Genomic DNA, 21740 nt, shown 5'->3' with positions numbered 1-21740 from the left:
ACGCAGAATTAACCCTGTAACCACGCAGAATTAACCCTGTAACCATGCAGAATTAACCCTGTAACCACGCAGAATTACCCCTGCAACCATGCAGAATTAACCCTGTAACCACGCAGAATTAACCCTGTAACCACGCAGAATTAACCCTGTAACCACGCATAATTAACCCTGTAACCACGCAGAATTAACCCTGTAACCACGCAGAATTAACCCTGTAACCATGCAGAATTAACCATGTAACCACACAGAATTAACCATGTAACCACAGAGAATTAACCCTGTCACCACGTGGAATTAACCCTGTAACCACGCAGAATTAACCATGTAACCACGCAGAATTAACCATGTAACCACACAGAATTAACCATGTAACCATGCAGAATTAACCCTGTAACCACGCAGAATTAACCATGTAACCATGTGGAATTAACCCTGTAACCATGCAGAATTAACCATGTAACCATGCAGAATCAACCCTGTAACCACGCAGAATTAACCCTGTAACCACGCAGAATTAACCATGTAATCACACAGAATTAACCCTGTAACCACACAGAATTAACCCTGTAACCACGCAGAATTAACCCTGTAACCACGCGGAATTAACCCTGTAACCATGCAGAATTAACCCTGTAACCACGCAGAATTACCCATGTAATCATGCAGAATTTACCCTGTAACCACGCAGAATTAACCCTGTAACCATGCAGAATTACTCCTGTAACCATGCAGAATTAACCCTGTAACCATGCAGAATTACCCATGTAATCATGCAGAATTAACCCTGTAACCACGCAGAATTAACCCTGTAACCATGCAGAATTACCCCTGTAACCATGCAGAATTAACCCTGTAACCACGCAGAATTAACCATGTAACCACGCAGAATTAACCATGTAACCACGCAGAATTAACCCTGTAACCACACAGAATTACTCCTGTAACCATGCAGAATTAACCCTGTAACCATGCAGAATCAACCCTGTAACCATGCAGAATTAACCCTGTAACCACGCAGAATTAACCTGTAACCACGCGGAATTAAACCTGTAACCATGCAGAATTAACCCTGTAACCACGCAGAATTAACCCTGTAACCACGCAGAATTAACCATGTAACCACGCAGAAATAACCCTGTAACCACGCGAAATTAACTCTGTAACCACGCAGAATTAACCCTGTAACCACGCGGAATTAACCCTGTAACCTCGCAGAATTAACCCTGTAACCATGCAGAATTAACCCTGTAACCATGCAGAATTAACCCTGTAACCACGCAGAATTAACCCTGTAACCACGCAGAATTAACCCTGTAACCACACAGAATTAACCCTGTAACCACGCAGAATTAACCCTGTAACCACGCAGAATTAACCCTGTAACCACGCGGAGTTAATGCATCAAAAATAGACGTTCATCCATAATACATTGAATTCTGAAGGGAAACTATGAGATCTTGTGAATAAGTCATACAATGAGTGAGGTGGCTACAGGTCTCTGATGGACCGTATTCACCCTCATATCCTGTCCATCGTCTTCAGACTTCCTGTCTGCTGAGTCCAGTGAGTGGATCTCAGACTGACTGACTGACTGAGAGATTTTATGATGATGGTTTTATTATAGTGTTCCTAACATGGAGAGCTTTTCCTATATAGGACTGGTGATCATTCAGCAGTATGGGTATCAGTGATCAGCAAAACACAAACCTCCTGAGTGGCGCAGCGGTCCAAGGCAGTGTATCTCTGTGTTCGAGGCGTCACTACAGACCCTGGTTTGATCCTGGGCTGTATCACAACTGGCTGTGATCGGGAGTCCCATAGGGGGGCGCACATTTGGCCCAGTATTGTCCGGATTAGGAGATGGTTTGGCCAGGGTAGGCGTCATTGTAAATAAGAATTTGTTCTTAACTGACTTGCCTAGTTAAGTTAAAAACAACACTATCATGCAGCATCCTGGAAACATTGCTGGAATGCAACACTCCTCAGTTGTGGTGTGTGACCTTAGTCAAGCCCCGATCAATAAATCCCAGAGCCAGGTCTATTCATAATTGTATCAATCTGCTGTTCTTTATATACACTGATCCTCAGTCAGAAATGAATGATCAATTAGTGCTTGTTGCTGGGTAAAGTGTGTGTGTGTGTGGGGGGGGGGGGGGTAAAAGAGAGAGACGGGGTGGGGGAGTGAGGGTGAAGGAGAGAAATACATGGAAAAACCCAGCACCTTATTCAAAAGTCTGATGCAATCCTGAAACATCTAAATATTTTATCCAACTGTCATGAAATTAAAAGGCTCAAAGAGAGAAGGAGAAAGAGAGGTGGGGGTGGGGCAGAGGTGGAGAGAGAGAGAGAGAGAGAGAGACGGCAGTGGAATGGTGGGCAGATAGAAGTGGAGGGAGATGAAAAAGGAAAATAAAGGAGTGTTCTTTTAACTCCTTTAATTAGAAAACGGATGATAAGAGTTAATTATCTTGCCTGTTAAATGGAGAGGCCTCTAACCTGGCCTTATCAGAGACAGAGAGAGAGAGAAAGGGATGAAGGAGAGAGGTCTGCTCAGCCACCCACCACAGAGGGCCTTCCTTCACTAGATTACTACATAGATCCATCTTAACTGACAATATTGGTGTTGTGGAAACCTTGAATTGACCAATTATGTTAAACCTATCCAAATATCAGAGAATACTTCAAGGAAGGGACAAAGGAAGGAAAGAAGAAAGGAAGCGAAGAAGGAAGGACGACGGATACATGTTCAAAGTAATCCAACAGGATGATATCCTGCATGGTAACCACCCCAGCAGAACAGTGACCCCTAGTGGTCTAAGAAAGGCAGTACATTGAGATACGATGTCACGCAGTATGAGGATGGAACGTAACGTAGGGCTCATTCATACCAGAGCATGTAACACACAATCTGCCACTAATATGACACATCACACATAACATACTGTGTTACACACCTCAGAGGGTCAGACCTATCCAAAGAGGGACAATGTGTGTGTGTCATATCTGTCTACGGCAGATGATTAGCAGGGACAGATCTGTCTATCCCTCTCCCATTACACTGGGGTCATACGAACACACGTCCTTCACACAGCCAGAGACAGAAAGCCACACAGACAGACCAGAAACCAGAGTGCTTTCATGTATAGAGCAGTAATCAAATGTATACATATTAATCCAGTCAATCTGCTTCTATGACTCAAATGGAATTGCAATGGAATAGAAATGGTTGTCTGTTCTATAAATTCTATTTCTGGAGTTAGATTGTTCCTGAAACAATTTGTAATAAAAACGTTAAACTTGGAAATCAATCAATCCGCCATCATTAACACAATGGAAAAATCTAATGATTTATTATTGAAATAGCCTGGGTGACGGAGAAAAACTAATTGTTACAATTGAAGGCCATGTGGCAAACCATAACGCAGGCAATAGGGATGTGAGCATGCAGGTCTGGGCAGATGAGATCTGGTCGTAGTTTGTGTGCATCTGTAAGTTGTTGGTCATATATGTGTATGTTAGTATTTGGTGTAAAAAAAAAAAGAAGATTGTTCCTGAGTGCTGAGAGGTGAAAAGGACAATAATTATTCTGTCAATCAAGGATTGGCAGGCGTGTCACAATTAGTAGTGGCGGGGCGGAGAATCATTTACATAACCGTATGCTGTATTAGCATAATTACCATACATAACCATTGATGTATTAGGTGGTATTCTACATAGGGGGTGGGGCTTTGGGGCTTTGTATCATTAATGGGAACAGCAGTGCAGAGCTAAAAATACACATTTTCCTCAAATCTACATATTTAAAAGTTAATCATAAATTCAAATATTTTAAGACAACATTTGAAATATAATGCCTGACCTCATCCTAGTCCTCCATGTTACTACATGGATAGGCTAAAGCTGTAGAGGATGATCAACTACTGTGTAAGACACAAAGGTCAACTATGATGATCATTTAGTGTCATGGTTCCACCTGTCACCAGAGGGCAGCAGAGACCGTCCTAGAGACATTAACGGCACTCAGGTGTGTCCTATTTACCCATTATGATTTCCGTTGTGCGTTTGTATCCTGAGTGTCTTTTTGAGACTTAGTGTTTGTTGTATTTGCCAGTGTTGCTGTGATCCTTCTGACACTGTTTCTCAGTGAAGTATTATGTGAAGACTTCTCAGTGAAGTCTCTTCTCTGCACCTGGGTCCAACCTCACCATGGCACATTTAGAGTAAATTTGAGACTGCTTAACAGAGTGGGACCAAACTCAGCCTGAGGGGTTGTGTAAAATGGAGGGACCCAGGTGTCTCAATAGAACAAGACAGACAACCCACATCTATCCATCAATGATGTCATAAAGTGAGCTATTTTCTACTGTGTTTATGCCTGGGTAATAGGCCGTGTCTATTCCAAAAAGCTACATTGCAGCCAAGGCAAAACAATAAGTTGACTAAAGGAACCAAGGCTAGCTGTAATAGCTGGAGCTCTGTTATCCATAATGTGCAGTTCATCACTTGACCTTCACCATAATCCATGGGAGGACTATAAATGGAATATGCTGGATGATGTCACAATGGGCTGCGAATTCCATTGAATAAAACAGTGGCAAGAACACTGTTTAGCCAGAGCTTAAACATCTCTATGGCTCTGTTTACTGTGAACAGTGAAAAAGTGGCTGATATCATAGAGTTGAGGCTCTTTGCTAGTACAAGATCTTAATTCATTTCTATGGTAACCAGTAGGTTATGTGAGGCTGCAGCTCTGTGTGTTTCTCTTCTGCTCTTCTCCATGCATAACACTACCTGCTAAATATAGAGCTAAATAATAACACTGCTGGTTCCACTCACCTGCTGTGTGCTGCACACACACACACACACACACATGCGCACACACACGCACACACACACGCACGCACGCACGCACGCACACGCACACGCACACGCACGCACACACACACACAGATATGCACACACATGCATGAACGTACACACACACAGCTGCAGTCTGGCAGTGACCTGGTTAGGACAGGTGTGTGAGAGAGTCACACAGAGATAATCCAGCAGGAGACAGAGTTCTCAGTTCTCTAACTGAGACAGGAGGAGGAAAACACTTCTGTGGGCTGTCCTGCTGGAAGAAGAGGAAATGATGAGTGTGAGGGAGGGGAATAGGGGAGGGAGAGAGGGAAAGGATATAAGGATGAGATGTGAAAGGAAGTAGAGGTGGGGATTTGGAAAGAGAGGGTGAGGAGAGAGCAGATGGAGGGAGGGGAGGGAGAACCATTGCAGCTGGTGGTAAGGGGGCCAGTGATGCTCTGCTCCCTATTGTGTGTGACTGATTAATTTGAATATATATTTGATAAAATTTCTTATATAAAGGATTGTTATTTCCATTTAGAAATAAGTACTATAGTTGAGGAGTTAATTAAAGAGAGCAACAGTGTGAATGTATATCCCTATGTATATCATAAGGTGAATGCACCAATTTGTAAGTCGCTCTGGATAAGAGCGTCTGCTAAATGACTTAAATGTAAATGTAAATGTTCTAGCCCAGTCCCGCTGCACTTCAGCAGGGCAGATGGACTGGCATGTCCCCTGTGCCCTTCAGCACCAGGCTCCAGCCCACACACCACTCACAACCTATTATTCACTACTCTAATTACACAAACTCAAACTTGTTGCAGGTTCTTAATAAAGATGTCCATAATACATAATCTATGATCTGATTTTAGGAATACTCTAGTGTTTAGTCCATACCGTCAGAGGACCTCTATAGCATTAGGAGCTACAGTGGTGCAACACCCCTCTCTAGTGGTCAGTCTCTGTAACTGCACCCCTTCATAGAGCAGCACCCAGGCAGTGGACAGCGACAGACAGAGCACTGATAGTCTTTGGCAGAAAAACAGGGAACTGTCACATTTTTCATGAATTGAGATTATATTTCAGAATAGATTACTGTCTATTATATTCAATGATAATGTTTCTATTACAGAAATTTTCAAGTCGTGAGTTAACTAGCAATATTTTAGCATTCAGCCAAACCCTCAGCACAACTGGCTACCACGAATCTCCCATTCCAATAAACAGCCTGTGTGTGTGTGTGCATGCGTGCGTGTGTGTGTGTGCTGTGTTTTGACGCAGTATAAAAAAATACAAATAGAAGGCTGCTGATTCATATCGGGGCATAAAAGCCAGAGTTGTGTTATGTTCTCTTTTAATGAAAACTATCATTTCTACCTCTTGGCTTGGAAAGGAAATGGGCAACACTGCAGGAGTTATGTGGTCATTATGGCGGAATACAGTAGGAGATCGTCTAATGTGGTATTTCACAGTGTCACAATAGTGACTTTGCAGTATATCTGAATGAGTTCTAACACACATAACTATACAACCGTAACCTTAAGTACATCACAGACTTTTCACTTTCTACAGACTCAAGGAGATGGAAAATTCCAGTGTACTACTACATACGCATAGAGCCCCCACCCCCCCACCATGTGCGGTGGTCCCACATTGACAGACACATTCAGCCTTTTGTCAGAGACTGATATCACTGGCACAAAGGTTACAAATTCAATCAGTGTGGATGGAAACGGCCTCCCAGTCACTCTGTCCCATGACAATATGACTTCTTCCTCTGTGTGTGTGTGTGTGTGTGTGTGTGTGTGTGTGTGTGTGTGTGTGTGTGTGTGTGTGTGTGTGTGAGTGAGTGAGTGAGTGAGTGAGTGAGTGAGTGAGTGAGTGAGTGAGTGAGTGAGGAGGGCGAGAGGAGGGCGAGAGGGAGGAGAGACGTTAAAGGAGGGCGAGAGGGAGGAGAGACGTTAAAGGAGGGCGAGAGGGAGGAGAGACGTTAAAGGAGGGCGATAGGGAGGAGAGACGTTAAAGGAGGGCGAGAGGGAGGAGAGACGTTAAAGGAGGGCGAGAGGGAGGAGAGACGTTAAAGGAGGGCGAGAGGGAGGAGAGACGTTAAAGGAGGGCGAGAGGGAGGAGAGACGTTAAAGGAGGGCGAGAGGGAGGAGAGATGTTAAAGGAGGGCGAGAGGGAGGAGAGACGTTAAAGGAGGGCGAAAGGGAGGAGAGACGTTAAAGGAGGGCGAGAGGGAGGAGAGACGTTAAAGGAGGGCGAGAGGGAGGAGAGACGCTAAAGGAGGGCGAGAGGGAGGAGAGACGTTAAAGGAGGGCGAGAGGGAGGAGAGACGTTAAAGGAGGGCGAAAGGGAGGAGAGACGTTAAAGGAGGGCGAGAGGGAGGAGAGACGTTAAAGGAGGGCGATAGGGAGGAGAGACGTTAAAGGAGGGTGAGAGGGAGGAGAGACGTTAAAGGAGGGCGAGAGGGAGGAGAGACGTTAAAGGAGGGCGAGAGGGAGGAGAGACGTTAAAGGAGGGCGAGAGGGAGGAGAGACGTTAAAGGAGGGCGAGAGGGAGGAGAGACGTTAAAGGAGGGCGAGAGGGAGGAGAGATAATATAATAGAGGAGTGACATTCCAGTGTGAAACATCGGGAAAATAAAGCCATGAAATAATATGAGAGGAAAGGTTAGCCTATCTGTCTCACAGCACAATGTAATGGACAGACAGTGGAAGACATCAGTGCACTCAACTACACTGAAGAAATTCTCTACGCAACATGCAACAATTTCATAGATGTTACGGTTCATATAAGTAAATAAGTCCATTTAAATGAATTCATTAGGCCCTATGGATTTCACATGACTGGGAATACAGATATGCATCTGTTGTTCACAGATTCCGTTAAAAAAAAACACGACAATGAGCCTCAGGATCTCGAAACGGTATCTTTGTGCATTTAAATTGCCATCGTTAATGTGAAATTGTGTTCGTTGTCCGTAGCTTTTGGCTGCCCGTACCATAACCCCACCACCACCATGAGGCACTCTGTTCACATTGTTGACATCAACAAACCGCTCGCCTGGTACAGTTGAAACTAGGATTCATGCGTGAAGAGCACATTTCTCCAGCGTGCCAGTGGCCATCGAAGGTGAGCATTGGCCCAGTCGGTTACGACACCGAACTGCTGTCAGGTCAAGACCCCGGCGAGGACGACGAGCACACAGATGAGCTTCCCTGAGACGGTTTGTGCAGAAACTCTTTGGTTGTGCAAACCCACAGTTTCATTAGCTGTCCGGGTGGCTGGTCTCAGACGACCTTGCTGGTGAAGAAGCCGGATGTGGAGGTCCTGGTCTGGCGTGGTTACACGTTGTCTGCGGTTGTGAGGCTGGTTGGACGTACTGCCAGGAGGTTGGTGGCACCTTAATCAGGGAGGACTGGCTCGTGGTAATGACTGGAGTGGAATAAGTGGAATGGTATCAAATACATCAAACACATGGTTTCCATGGTTTCCATGTGTTTGATGTCATTCCATTTGCTCCATTCCAACCATTATAATGAGTGGTCCTCCCCTCAGGAGCCTCCACTGTGCCAAATTCACTAAAACGACATTGGAGGTAGCTTACGGTATAGACATCAACATGCAGTTCTCTGACAGCAGCTCTGCTGGACATTCCTGCAGTCAGCATGCCAACTGCACGCTGTGGCATTGTGCTGTGTGACTAAACTGCACATTTAGTGGCCTTTTATTGTCCCCTGCACAAGGTGCACCTGTGTAATGATCATGCTGTTTAATCAGCTTCTAGACACCTGTCAGGTGGATGGGTTATCTTGGTAAAGGAGAAATGCTCACTAACAGAACATCTCTGGGATCTTATATTTCAGCTCATGAAACATGGGACCAACACTTTACATGTTATATGCGTTTATATAGTTTACCCCGGGATCATAAAGGGCCCCCCTCTCTCTTTTATTTCACCCCCCCCCCCCCCCCTCTCTCTCTGATGATCATCAGACAGTTTCAGCATCTCTGAGTCACTGAGCTCAGCAGTTCTGTTAGGTCCCACAGGATGTTCAACACAAAGTATGTTTATCTGTGTCTGTGTGAGTAAGGGGGAAGACAGAACAGACAGGTGTGTGTGTGTGTGTGTGTGTGTGTGTGTGTGTGTGTGTGTGTGTGTGTGTGTGTGTGTGTGTGTGTGTGTGTGTGTGTGTGTGTGTGTGCGTGCGAAACCCTAATACCATGTATTGATGTCTCTTCCCAACCCTCTCACTCTTAACGCCAGTCATCTGCTGACATCATCATCTGAACCACAGAAGCTACAGTGAGAAGGACTGAGAGGGGGGATAGAGAGGAGGACTGAGAGGGGGAGTGAGAGGAGGACTGAGAGGGGAGTGAGAGGAGGACTGAGAGGGGGAGTGAGAGGAGGACTGAGAGGGGAGTGAGAGAGGGGATAGAGAGGAGGACTGAGAGGGGGAGTGAGAGGAGGACTGAGAGGGGGGATAGAGAGGAGGACAGAGAGGGGGAGTGAGAGGAGGACAGAGAGGGGGAGTGAGAGGAGGACTGAGAGGGGGAGTGAGTGGAGGACTGAGAGGGGGAGTGAGAGGAGGACAGAGAGAAGGACTGAGAGGTAGAGAGAGGAGGAGAGAGGATGGGATAGAGAGGAGGACAGAGAGGGGGAGTGAGAGGAGCGATAGAGAGGAAGACAGAGAGGGGGATAGAGAGGAGGACAGAGAGGGGGAGTGAGAGGGGGGATAGAGAGGAGGACAGAGAGGGGGAGTGAGAGAGGGGATAGAGAGGAGGACAGAGAGGGGGAGTGAGAGGGGGGATAGAGAGGAAGACAGAGAGGGGGATAGAGAGGAAGACAGAGAGGGGGAGTGAGAGAGGGGATAGAGAGGAGGACAGAGAGGGGGAGTGAGAGAGGGGATAGAGAGGAGGACAGAGTGAGAGGGGGGATAGAGAGGAAGACAGAGAGGGGGAGTGAGAGGAGGACAGAGAGGGGGAGTGAGAGGAGGACAGAGAGAAGGACTGAGAGGTAGAGAGAGGAGGAGAGAGGATAGGATAGAGAGGAGGACAGAGAGGGGGAGTGAGAGGGGGGATAGAGAGGAGGACAGAGAGGGGAGTGAGAGAGGGGATAGAGAGGAGGACAGAGAGGGGGAGTGAGTGGAGGACTGAGAGGGGGAGTGAGAGGAGGACAGAGAGGGGGAGTGAGAGGAGGACTGAGAGGGGGAGTGAGAGGAGGACAGAGAGGGGGAGTGAGAGGAGGACTGAGAGGGGGAGTGAGATGGTGGGATAGAGAGGAGGACAGAGAGGGGGAGTGAGAGGGGGAGTGAGAGGAGGACAGAGAGGGGGAGTGAGAGGGTGGGATAGAGCGGAAGACAGAGAGGGGGAGTGAGAAGGGGGATAGAGAGGAGGACAGAGAGGGGGAGTGAGAGGAGGACTGAGAGGGGGAGTGAGAGGAGGACTGAGAGGGGGAGTGAGAGGGGAATAGAGAGGAGGACAGAGAGGGGGAGTGAGAGGAGGACTGAGAGGGGGAGTGAGATGAGGACTGAGAGGGGGAGTGAGAGGAGGACTGAGAGGGGGAGTGAGATGGTGAGATAGAGAGGAGGACAGAGAGGGGGAGTGAGAGGGGGAGTGAGAGGAGGACAGAGAGGGGGATAGAGAGGAGGACAGAGAGGGGGAGTGAGAGGGGGAGTGAGAGGAGGACAGAGAGGGGGAGTGAGAAGGGGGATAGAGAGGATGACAGAGAGGGGGATAGAGAGGAGGACAGAGAGGGGGAGTGAGAGGGGGATAGAGAGGAAGACAGAGAGGGGGAGTGAGAAGGGGGATAGAGAGGATGACAGAGAGGGGGAGTGAGAAGGGGGATAGAGAGGAAGACAGAGAGGGGGAGTGAGAAGGGGGATAGAGAGGAAGACAGAGAGGGGGATAGAGAGGAGGACAGAGAGGGGGAGTGAGAGGAGGGATAGAGAGGAAGACAGAGAGGGGGATAGAGAGGAGGACAGAGAGGGGGGGTGAGAGAGGGGATAGAGAGGAGGACAGAGAGGGGGAGTGAGAGAGGGGATAGAGAGGAGGACAGAGAGGGGGAGTGAGAGGGGGGATAGAGAGGAAGACAGAGAGGGGGATAGAGAGGAAGACAGAGAGGGGGAGTGAGAGAGGGGATAGAGAGGAAGACAGAGAGGGGGAGTGAGAGGAGGACAGAGAGGGGGAGTGAGAGGAGGACAGAGAGAAGGACTGAGAGGTAGAGAGAGGAGGAGAGAGGATGGGATAGAGAGGAGGACAGAGAGGGGGAGTGAGAGGGGGGATAGAGAGGAGGACAGAGAGGGGAGTGAGAGAGGGGATAGAGAGGAGGACAGAGAGGGGGAGTGAGAGGGGGGATAGAGAGGAGGACAGAGAGGGGGAGTGAGAGGGGGATAGAGAGGAGGACAGAGAGGGGAGTGAGAGGGGGGATAGAGAGGAGGACAGAGAGGGGGAGTGAGAGGGGGGATAGAGAGGAGGACAGAGGGGAGTGAGAGGGGGGATGAAGAGGAGGACAGAGAGGGGGGATAGAGAGGAGGACAGAGAGGGGGAGTGAGAGGGGGGATAGAGAGGAAGACAGAGAGGGGAAGTGAGAGGGAGATAGAGAGGAGGACAGAGAGAAGGAGTGAGAGGGGGGATAGAGAGGAGGACAGAGAGGGGGAGTGAGAGGGGGGATAGAGAGGAGGACAGAGAGGGGGAGTGAGAGGTAGAGAGAGGAGGAGAGAGGATGGGATAGAGAGGAGGACAGAGAGGGGGAGTGAGAGGGGGGATAGAGAGGAGGACAGAGAGGGGGAGTGAGAGGTGGAGTGAGAGGGGTGATAGAGAGGAGGACAGAGAGGGGAGTGAGAGGGGGGATAGAGAGGAGGACAGAGAGGGGAGTGAGAGGGGTGATAGAGAGGAGGACAGAGAGGGGAGTGAGAGGGTGGATATAGAGGAGGACAGAGAGGGGAGTGAGAGGGGGAATAGAGAGGAGGACAGAGAGGGTGAGTGAGAGGGGGGATAGAGAGCAGGACAGAGAGGGGGAGTGAGAGGGGGGATAGAGAGGAGAACAGAGAGGGGGAGTGAGAGGGGGATAGAGAGGAGGACAGAGAGGGGGAGTGAGAGGGGGGATAGAGAGGAGGACAGAGAGGGGGAGTGAGAGAGGGATAGAGAGGAGGACAGAGAGGGGGAGTGAGAGGGGGGATAGAGAGGAGGACAGAGAGGTGGTGTGAGAGGGGGGATAGAGAGGAGGACAGAGAGGGGGAGTGAGAGGGGGGATAGAGAGGAGGACAGAGAGGGGGGGGTGAGAGGGGGGATAGAGAGGAGGACAGAGAGGGGGAGTGAGAGGGGGGATAGAGAGGAGGACAGAGAGGGGGAGTGAGAGCGGGGATAGAGAGGAGGACAGAGAGGGGGAGTGAGAGGGGGATAGAGAGGAGGACAGAGAGGTGGGGTGAGAGGGGGGATAGAGAGGAGGACAGAGAGGGGGAGTGAGAGGGGGGATAGAGAGGAGGACAGAGAGGGGGAGTGAGAGGGGGGATAGAGAGGAAGACAGAGAGGGGGATAGAGAGGAAGACAGAGAGGGGGAGTGAGAGAGGGGATAGAGAGGAAGACAGAGAGGGGGAGTGAGAGGAGGACAGAGAGGGGGAGTGAGAGGAGGACAGAGAGAAGGACTGAGAGGTAGAGAGAGGAGGAGAGAGGATGGGATAGAGAGGAGGACAGAGAGGGGGAGTGAGAGGGGGGATAGAGAGGAGGACAGAGAGGGGAGTGAGAGAGGGGATAGAGAGGAGGACAGAGAGGGGGAGTGAGAGGGGGGATAGAGAGGAGGACAGAGAGGGGGAGTGAGAGGGGGATAGAGAGGAGGACAGAGAGGGGAGTGAGAGGGGGGATAGAGAGGAGGACAGAGAGGGGGAGTGAGAGGGGGGATAGAGAGGAGGACAGAGGGGAGTGAGAGGGGGGATGAAGAGGAGGACAGAGAGGGGGGATAGAGAGGAGGACAGAGAGGGGGAGTGAGAGGGGGGATAGAGAGGAAGACAGAGAGGGGAAGTGAGAGGGAGATAGAGAGGAGGACAGAGAGAAGGAGTGAGAGGGGGGATAGAGAGGAGGACAGAGAGGGGGAGTGAGAGGGGGGATAGAGAGGAGGACAGAGAGGGGGAGTGAGAGGTAGAGAGAGGAGGAGAGAGGATGGGATAGAGAGGAGGACAGAGAGGGGGAGTGAGAGGGGGGATAGAGAGGAGGACAGAGAGGGGGAGTGAGAGGTGGAGTGAGAGGGGTGATAGAGAGGAGGACAGAGAGGGGAGTGAGAGGGGGGATAGAGAGGAGGACAGAGAGGGGAGTGAGAGGGGTGATAGAGAGGAGGACAGAGAGGGGAGTGAGAGGGTGGATATAGAGGAGGACAGAGAGGGGAGTGAGAGGGGGAATAGAGAGGAGGACAGAGAGGGTGAGTGAGAGGGGGGATAGAGAGCAGGACAGAGAGGGGGAGTGAGAGGGGGGATAGAGAGGAGAACAGAGAGGGGGAGTGAGAGGGGGATAGAGAGGAGGACAGAGAGGGGGAGTGAGAGGGGGGATAGAGAGGAGGACAGAGAGGGGGAGTGAGAGAGGGATAGAGAGGAGGACAGAGAGGGGGAGTGAGAGGGGGGATAGAGAGGAGGACAGAGAGGTGGTGTGAGAGGGGGGATAGAGAGGAGGACAGAGAGGGGGAGTGAGAGGGGGGATAGAGAGGAGGACAGAGAGGGGGGGGTGAGAGGGGGGATAGAGAGGAGGACAGAGAGGGGGAGTGAGAGGGGGGATAGAGAGGAGGACAGAGAGGGGGAGTGAGAGCGGGGATAGAGAGGAGGACAGAGAGGGGGAGTGAGAGGGGGATAGAGAGGAGGACAGAGAGGTGGGGTGAGAGGGGGGATAGAGAGGAGGACAGAGAGGGGGAGTGAGAGGGGGGATAGAGAGGAGGACAGAGAGGGGGAGTGAGAGGGGGGATAGAGAGGAGGACAGAGAGGGGGAGTGAGAGGTAGAGAGAGGAGGACAGAGAGGGGGAGTGAGAGGGGGGATAGAGAGGAGGACAGAGAGGGGGAGTGAGAGGTAGAGAGAGGAGGACAGAGAGGGGGAGTGAGAGGGGGGATAGAGAGGAGGACAGAGAGGGGGAGTGAGAGGAGGACTGAGAGGGGGGATAGAGAGGAGGACTGAGAGGGGGAGTGAGAGGAGGACTGAGAGGGGAGTGAGAGAGGGGATAGAGAGGAGGACTGAGAGGGGGAGTGAGAGGAGGACTGAGAGGGGGAGTGAGAGGAGGACTGAGAGGGGGAGTGAGAGGAGGACTGAGAGGGGAGTGAGAGGAGGACTGAGAGGGGAGTGAGAGAGGGGATAGAGAGGAGGACTGAGAGGGGGAGTGAGAGGAGGACTGAGAGGGGGGATAGACAGGAGGACTGAGAGGGGGAGTGAGAGGAGGACTGAGAGGGGAGTGAGAGAGGGGATAGAGAGGAGGACTGAGAGGGGGAGTGAGAGGAGGACTGAGAGGGGGAGTGAGAGGAGGACTGAGAGGGGAGTGAGAGAGGGGATGGAGAGGAGGACTGAGAGGGGGAGTGAGAGGAGGACTGAGAGGGGGAGTGAGAGGAGGACTGAGGGGGAGTGAGAGGGTGGGATAGAGAGGACAGAGAGGGGGAGTGAGAGGAGGACAGAGAGGGGAGTGAGAGGAGGACAGAGAGGGGGAGTGAGAGGAGGACTGAGAGGGGGAGTGAGAGGAGGACAGAGAGGGGGAGTGAGAGGAGGACAGAGAGGGGGAGTGAGAGGAGGACTGAGAGGGGGAGTGAGAGGAGGACAGAGCAGGGGAGTGAGAGGAGAACAGAGAGGGGGAGTGAGAGGAGGACTGAGATGGGGAGTGAGAGGAGGACAGAGGGGGGGAGTGAGAGGAGGACTGAGAGGGGGAGTGAGAGGGTGGGATAGAGAGGACAGAGAGGGGGAGTGAGAGGAGGACAGAGAGGGGGAGTGAGAGGAGGACTGAGAGGGGGAGTGAGTGGAGGACTGAGAGGGGGAGTGAGAGGAGGACAGAGAGGAGGACAGAGAGGGGGAGTGAGAGGAGGACTGAGAGGGGGGGTGAGAGGAGGACTGAGAGGGGGAGAGGAGGACAGAGAGGGGGAGTGAGAGGAGGACTGAGAGGGGGGGTGAGAGGAGGACTGAGAGGGGGAGAGGAGGACAGAGAGGGGGAGTGAGAGGAGGACTGAGAGGGGGAGTGAGAGGGTGGGATAGAGAGGAAGACAGAGAGGGGGAGTGAGAAGGGGGACTGAGAGGGGGAGTGAGAGGAGGACTGAGAGGGGGATAGAGAGGAGGACAGAGAGGGGGAGTGAGAGGAGGACTGAGAGGGGGAGTGAGAGGGGGATAGAGAGGAGGACAGAGAGGGGGAGTGAGAGGAAGACTGAGAGGGGGAGTGAGATGAGGACTGAGAGGGGGAGTGAGATGGTGAGATAGAGAGGAGGACAGAGAGGGGGAGTGAGAGGGGGAGTGAGAGGAGGACAGAGAGGGGGATAGAGAGGAGGACAGAGAGGGGGAGTGAGAGGGGGAGTGAGAGGAGGACAGAGAGGGGGAGTGAGAAGAGGGATAGAGAGGATGACAGAGAGGGGGATAGAGAGGAGGACAGAGAGGGGGAGTGAGAGGGGGATAGAGAGGAAGACAGAGAGGGGGAGTGAGAAGGGGGATAGAGAGGATGACAGAGAGGGGGAGTGAGAAGGGGGATAGAGAGGAAGACAGAGAGGGGAGTGAGAAGGGGGATAGAGAGGATGACAGAGAGGGGGATAGAGAGGAGGACAGAGAGGGGGAGTGAGAGGGGGATAGAGAGGAGGACAGAGAGGGGGAGTGAGAGGAGGACAGAGAGAAGGACTGAGAGGTAGAGAGAGGAGGAGAGAGGATGGGATAGAGAGGAGGACAGAGAGGGGGAGTGAGAGGAGGGATAGAGAGGAAGACAGAGAGGGGGATAGAGAGGAGGACAGAGAGGGGGAGTGAGAGGGGGGATAGAGAGGAGGACAGAGAGGGGGAGTGAGAGAGGGGATAGAGAGGAGGACAGAGAGGGGGAGTGAGAGGGGGGATAGAGAGGAAGACAGAGAGGGGGATAGAGAGGAAGACAGAGAGGGGGAGTGAGAGAGGGGATAGAGAGGAGGACAGAGAGGGGGAGTGAGAGAGGGGATAGAGAGGAGGACAGAGAGGGGGAGTGAGAGGGGGGATAGAGAGGAAGACAGAGAGGGGGAGTGAGAGGAGGACAGAGAGGGGGAGTGAGAGGAGGACAGAGAGAAGGACTGAGAGGTAGAGAGAGGAGGAGAGAGGATAGGATAGAGACGAGGACAGAGAGGGGGAGTGAGAGGGGGGATAGAGAGGAGAACAGAGAGGGGAGTGAGAGAGGGGATAGAGAGGAGGACAGAGAGGGGGAGTGAGTGGAGGACTGAGAGGGGGAGTGAGAGGAGGACAGAGAGGAGGACAAAGAGGGGGAGTGAGAGGAGGACTGAGAGGGGGAGTGAGAGGAGGACAGAGAGGGGGAGTGAGAGGAGGACTGAGAGGGGGAGTGAGATGGTGGGATAGAGAGGAGGACAGAGAGGGGGAGTGAGAGGGGGAGTGAGAGGAGGACAGAGAGGGGGAGTGAGAGGGTGGGATAGAGCGGAAGACAGAGAGGGGGAGTGAGAAGGGGGATAGAGAGGAGGACAGAGAGGGGGAGTGAGAGGAGGACTGAGAGGGGGAGTGAGAGGAGGACTGAGAGGGGGAGTGAGAGGGGGATAGAGAGGAGGACAGAGAGGGGGAGTGAGAGGAGGACTGAGAGGGGGAGTGAGATGAGGACTGAGAGGGGGAGTGAGAGGAGGACTGAGAGGGGGAGTGAGATGGTGAGATAGAGAGGAGGACAGAGAGGGGGAGTGAGAGGGGGAGTGAGAGGAGGACAGAGAGGGGGATAGAGAGGAGGACAGAGAGGGGGAGTGAGAGGGGGAGTGAGAGGAGGACAGAGAGGGGGAGTGAGAAGGGGGATAGAGAGGATGACAGAGAGGGGGATAGAGAGGAGGACAGAGAGGGGGAGTGAGAGGGGGATAGAGAGGAAGACAGAGAGGGGGAGTGAGAAGGGGGATAGAGAGGATGACAGAGAGGGGGAGTGAGAAGGGGGATAGAGAGGAAGACAGAGAGGGGGAGTGAGAAGGGGGATAGAGAGGATGACAGAGAGGGGGATAGAGAGGAGGACAGAGAGGGGGAGTGAGAGGGGGATAGAGAGGAAGACAGAGAGGGGGAGTGAGAGGAGGACAGAGAGAAGGACTGAGAGGTAGAGAGAGGAGGAGAGAGGATGGGATAGAGAGGAGGACAGAGAGGGGGAGTGAGAGGAGGGATAGAGAGGAAGACAGAGAGGGGGATAGAGAGGAGGACAGAGAGGGGGAGTGAGAGAGGGGATAGAGAGGAGGATAGAGAGGGGGAGTGAGAGAGGGGATAGAGAGGAGGACAGAGAGGGGGAGTGAGAGGGGGGATAGAGAGGAAGACAGAGAGGGGGATAGAGAGGAAGACAGAGAGGGGGAGTGAGAGAGGGGATAGAGAGGAAGACAGAGAGGGGGAGTGAGAGGAGGACAGAGAGGGGGAGTGAGAGGAGGACAGAGAGAAGGACTGAGAGGTAGAGAGAGGAGGAGAGAGGATGGGATAGAGAGGAGGACAGAGAGGGGGAGTGAGAGGGGGGATAGAGAGGAGGACAGAGAGGGGAGTGAGAGAGGGGATAGAGAGGAGGACAGAGAGGGGGAGTGAGAGGGGGGATAGAGAGGAGGACAGAGAGGGGGAGTGAGAGGGGGATAGAGAGGAGGACAGAGAGGGGAGTGAGAGGGGGGATAGAGAGGAGGACAGAGAGGGGGAGTGAGAGGGGGGATAGAGAGGAGGACAGAGGGGAGTGAGAGGGGGGATGAAGAGGAGGACAGAGAGGGGGGATAGAGAGGAGGACAGAGAGGGGGAGTGAGAGGGGGGATAGAGAGGAGGACAGAGAGGGGAAGTGAGAGGGGGATAGAGAGGAGGACAGAGAGAAGGAGTGAGAGGGGGGATAGAGAGGAGGACAGAGAGGGGGAGTGAGAGGGGGGATAGAGAGGAGGACAGAGAGGGGGAGTGAGAGGTAGAGAGAGGAGGAGAGAGGATGGGATAGAGAGGAGGACAGAGAGGGGGAGTGAGAGGGGGGATAGAGAGGAGGACAGAGAGGGGGAGTGAGAGGTGGAGTGAGAGGGGTGATAGAGAGGAGGACAGAGAGGGGAGTGAGAGGGGGGATAGAGAGGAGGACAGAGAGGGGAGTGAGAGGGGTGATAGAGAGGAGGACAGAGAGGGGAGTGAGAGGGCGGATATAGAGGAGGACAGAGAGGGGAGTGAGAGGGGGGATAGAGAGGAGGACAGAGAGGGTGAGTGAGAGGGGGGATAGAGAGCAGGACAGAGAGGGGGAGTGAGAGGGGGGATAGAGAGGAGAACAGAGAGGGGGAGTGAGAGGGGGATAGAGAGGAGGACAGAGAGGGGGAGTGAGAGGGGGGATAGAGAGGAGGACAGAGAGGGGGAGTGAGAGAGGGATAGAGAGGAGGACAGAGAGGGGGAGTGAGAGGGGGGATAGAGAGGAGGACAGAGAGGTGGTGTGAGAGGGGGGATAGAGAGGAGGACAGAGAGGGGGAGTGAGAGGGGGGATAGAGAGGAGGACAGGGAGGGGGGGGTGAGAGGGGGGATAGAGAGGAGGACAGAGAGGGGGAGTGAGAGGGGGGATAGAGAGGAGGACAGAGAGGGGGAGTGAGAGCGGGGATAGAGAGGAGGACAGAGAGGGGGAGTGAGAGGGGGATAGAGAGGAGGACAGAGAGGTGGGGTGAGAGGGGGGATAGAGAGGAGGACAGAGAGGGGGAGTGAGAGGGGGGATAGAGAGGAGGACAGAGAGGGGGAGTGAGAGGGGGGATAGAGAGGAGGACAGAGAGGGGGAGTGAGAGGTAGAGAGAGGAGGACAGAGAGGGGGAGTGAGAGGGGGGATAGAGAGGAGGACAGAGAGGGGGAGTGAGAGGTAGAGAGAGGAGGACAGAGAGGGGGAGTGAGAGGGGGGATAGAGAGGAGGACAGAGAGGGGGAGTGAGAGGGGGGATAGAGAGGAGGACAGAGAGGGGGAGTGAGAGGGGGGATAGAGAGGAGGACAGAGAGGGGGAGTGAGAGGTAGAGAGAGGAGGACATAGAGGGGGAGTGAGAGGGGGCTAGAGATGAGGACAGAGAGGGGGAGAGAGAGGTAGAGAGAGGAGGACAGAGAGGGGGAGTGAGAGGGGGGATAGAGAGGAGGACAGAGAGGGGGAGTGAGAGGGGGGATAGAGAGGAGGACAGAGAGGGGGAGTGAGAGGTAGAGAGAGGAGGACAGAGAGGGGGAGTGAGAGGGGGGATAGAGAGGAGGACAGAGAGGTGGGGTGAGAGAGGGGATAGAGAGGAGGACAGAGAGGGGGAGTGAGAGGGGGGATAGAGAGGAGGACAGAGAGGGGGGGTGAGAGGGGGGATAGAGAGGAGGACAGAGAGGGGGAGTGAGAGGGGGATAGAGAGGAGGACAGAGAGGGGGAGTGAGAGGGGGGATAGAGAGGAGGACAGAGAGGGGGAGTGAGAGGGGGGATAGAGAGGAGGACAGAGAGGGGGAGTGAGAGGGGGGATAGAGTGGAGGACAGAGAGGGGGGGTGAGAGGGGGGATAGAGAGGAGGACAGAGAGGGGGAGTGAGAGGGGGATAGAGAGGAGGACAGAGAGGGGGAGTGAGAGGGGGGATAGAGAGGAGGACAGAGAGGGGGAGTGAGAGGGGGGATAGAGAGGAGGACAGAGAGGGGGAGTGAGAGGGGGGGTAGAGAGGAGGACAGAGAGGGGGAGTGAGGGGGGGGATAGAGAGGAGGACAGAGAGGGGGAGTGAGAGGGGGGATAGAGAGGAGGACAGAGAGGGGGAGTGAGAGGGGGGATAGAGAGGAGGACAGAGAGGGGGAGTGAGAGGGGGGATAGAGAGGAGGACAGAGAGGGGGAGTGAGAGGGGGGATAGAGAGGAGGACAGAGAGGGGGAGTGAGAGGTAGGGAGAGGAGGACAGAGAGGGGGAGTGAGAGGTAGAGAGAGGAGGACAGAGAGGGGGAGTGAGAGGTAGAGAGGAGGACAGAGAGGGGGAGTGAGAGGTAGAGAGAGGAGGACAGATAGGGGTGAGTGAGAGGTAGAGAGAGGAGGACAGAGAGGGGGAGTGAGAGGTAGAGAGAGGAGGAGAGAGGGTGGGATAGAGAGGAGGACAGAGAGGGGGAGTGAGAGGTAGAGAGAGGAGGACAGAGAGGGGGAGTGAGAGGTAGAGAGAGGAGGAGAGAGGATGGGATAGAGAGGAGGAGAGAGAGGGGGAGTGAGAGGTAGAGAGAGGAGGACAGAGAGGGGGAGTGAGAGGTAGAGAGAGGAGGGGAGAGAGGGGGAGTGAGAGGGGGGATAGAGTGGAGGACAGAGAGGGGGGGGTGAGAGGGGGGATAGAGAGGAGGACAGAGAGGGGGAGTGAGAGGGGGATAGAGAGGAGGACAGAGAGGGGGAGTGAGAGGGGGGATAGAGAGGAGGACAGAGAGGGGGAGTGAGAGGGGGGATAGAGAGGAGGACAGAGAGGGGGAGTGAGAGGGGGGATAGAGAGGAGGACAGAGAGGGGGAGTGAGAGGGGGGGTAGAGAGGAGGACAGAGAGGGGGAGTGAGGGGGGGGATAGAGAGGAGGACAGAGAGGGGGAGTGAGAGAGGGATAGAGAGGAGGACAGAGAGGGGGAGTGAGAGGGGGGATAGAGAGGAGGACAGAGAGGGGGAGTGAGAGGGGGGGTAGAGAGGAGGACAGAGAGGGGGAGTGAGGGGGGGGATAGAGAGGAGGACAGAGAGGGGGAGTGAGAGGGGGGATAGAGAGGAGGACAGAGAGGGGGAGTGAGAGGGGGGATAGAGAGGAGGACAGAGAGGGGGAGTGAGAGGGGGGATAGAGAGGAGGACAGAGAGGGGGAGTGAGAGGGGGGATAGAGAGGAGGACAGAGAGGGGGAGTGAGAGCTAGGGAGAGGAGGACAGAGAGGGGGAGTGAGAGGTAGAGAGAGGAGGACAGAGAGGGGGAGTGAGAGGTAGAGAGAGGAGGACAGATAGGGGTGAGTGAGAGGTAGAGAGAGGAGGACAGAGAGGGGGAGTGAGAGGTAGAGAGAGGAGGAGAGAGGGTGGGATAGAGAGGAGGACAGAGAGGGGGAGTGAGAGGTAGAGAGAGGAGGACAGAGAGGGGGAGTGAGAGGTAGAGAGAGGAGGAGAGAGGATGGGATAGAGAGGAGGAGAGAGAGGGGGAGTGAGAGGTAGAGAGAGGAGGACAGAGAGGGGGAGTGAGAGGTAGAGAGAGGAGGGGAGAGAGGGGGAGTGAGAGGTAGAGAGAGGAGGAGAGAGGGTGACTAACTGGAAATCACCACTGTGGGTGTAACAGGCCACTGTTGATGCCATCCATTAAACCTTCATTTATCAAGGTGAGTCATTGAGAACAATCCTATTTCTCTCTGCAGCATTGAGTGGGCGCCTTGAAGCCCACAGCTTGACCTGAGGCTTAACCTGGATGATGACTTGGAGATTACTATGACACTACATTGACACTCAAGAGTACCTCTCTCACTCGCCATCTTATTATTTACCCAGCTGATTCCTCCCTCAAGTGCCTGTGAGTGAGCCTGCATCTGGCAGGGGGAAATGAGCTGAGGGACACCGCCCTCTGCTGGACAAGACATGCAATACACCGGCACACCACATCCTTGGGGCTAGTATTGAAAATGTATTGAAAAAGAACCCACCATTCCATCTGACCCACACCATGTGTTTGCCTTAGTAAAGTGTACCCTACACAATAACATAGACAGTTCACCTGCTGTACTCAGAGCAAAGATAGAGGGGTGGGACTTACAGGGGTGATGCCATCTGATAGGGTGGTCAT

The 21740-nt window shown here is 53.4% G+C and overlaps 1 protein-coding gene across 1 annotated transcript in view; it reads right to left on the bottom strand.

Annotated features, from left to right (window-relative positions):
- LOC139547913 (schwannomin-interacting protein 1) overlaps window positions 1-21740 on the bottom strand; it is a 385387-nt gene that overhangs the window by 225505 nt on the left and 138142 nt on the right. The window contains exon 7 of the mRNA XM_071357097.1: window positions 21711-21740. This exon is cut by the window's right edge and continues 109 nt beyond it. Within this exon, the coding sequence (XP_071213198.1) occupies window positions 21711-21740 (30 nt within the window). The remainder of the gene's footprint in view (window positions 1-21710) is intronic.

The sequence above is a fragment of the Salvelinus alpinus genome, chromosome 21, assembly GCF_045679555.1.
Source record: "Salvelinus alpinus chromosome 21, SLU_Salpinus.1, whole genome shotgun sequence".
NCBI classification, from domain to species: Eukaryota; Metazoa; Chordata; class Actinopteri; order Salmoniformes; family Salmonidae; genus Salvelinus; species Salvelinus alpinus.
The sequence above is the reverse complement of the archived record's forward strand: the minus strand, read 5'-3'. Positions and strand labels throughout refer to the sequence as shown.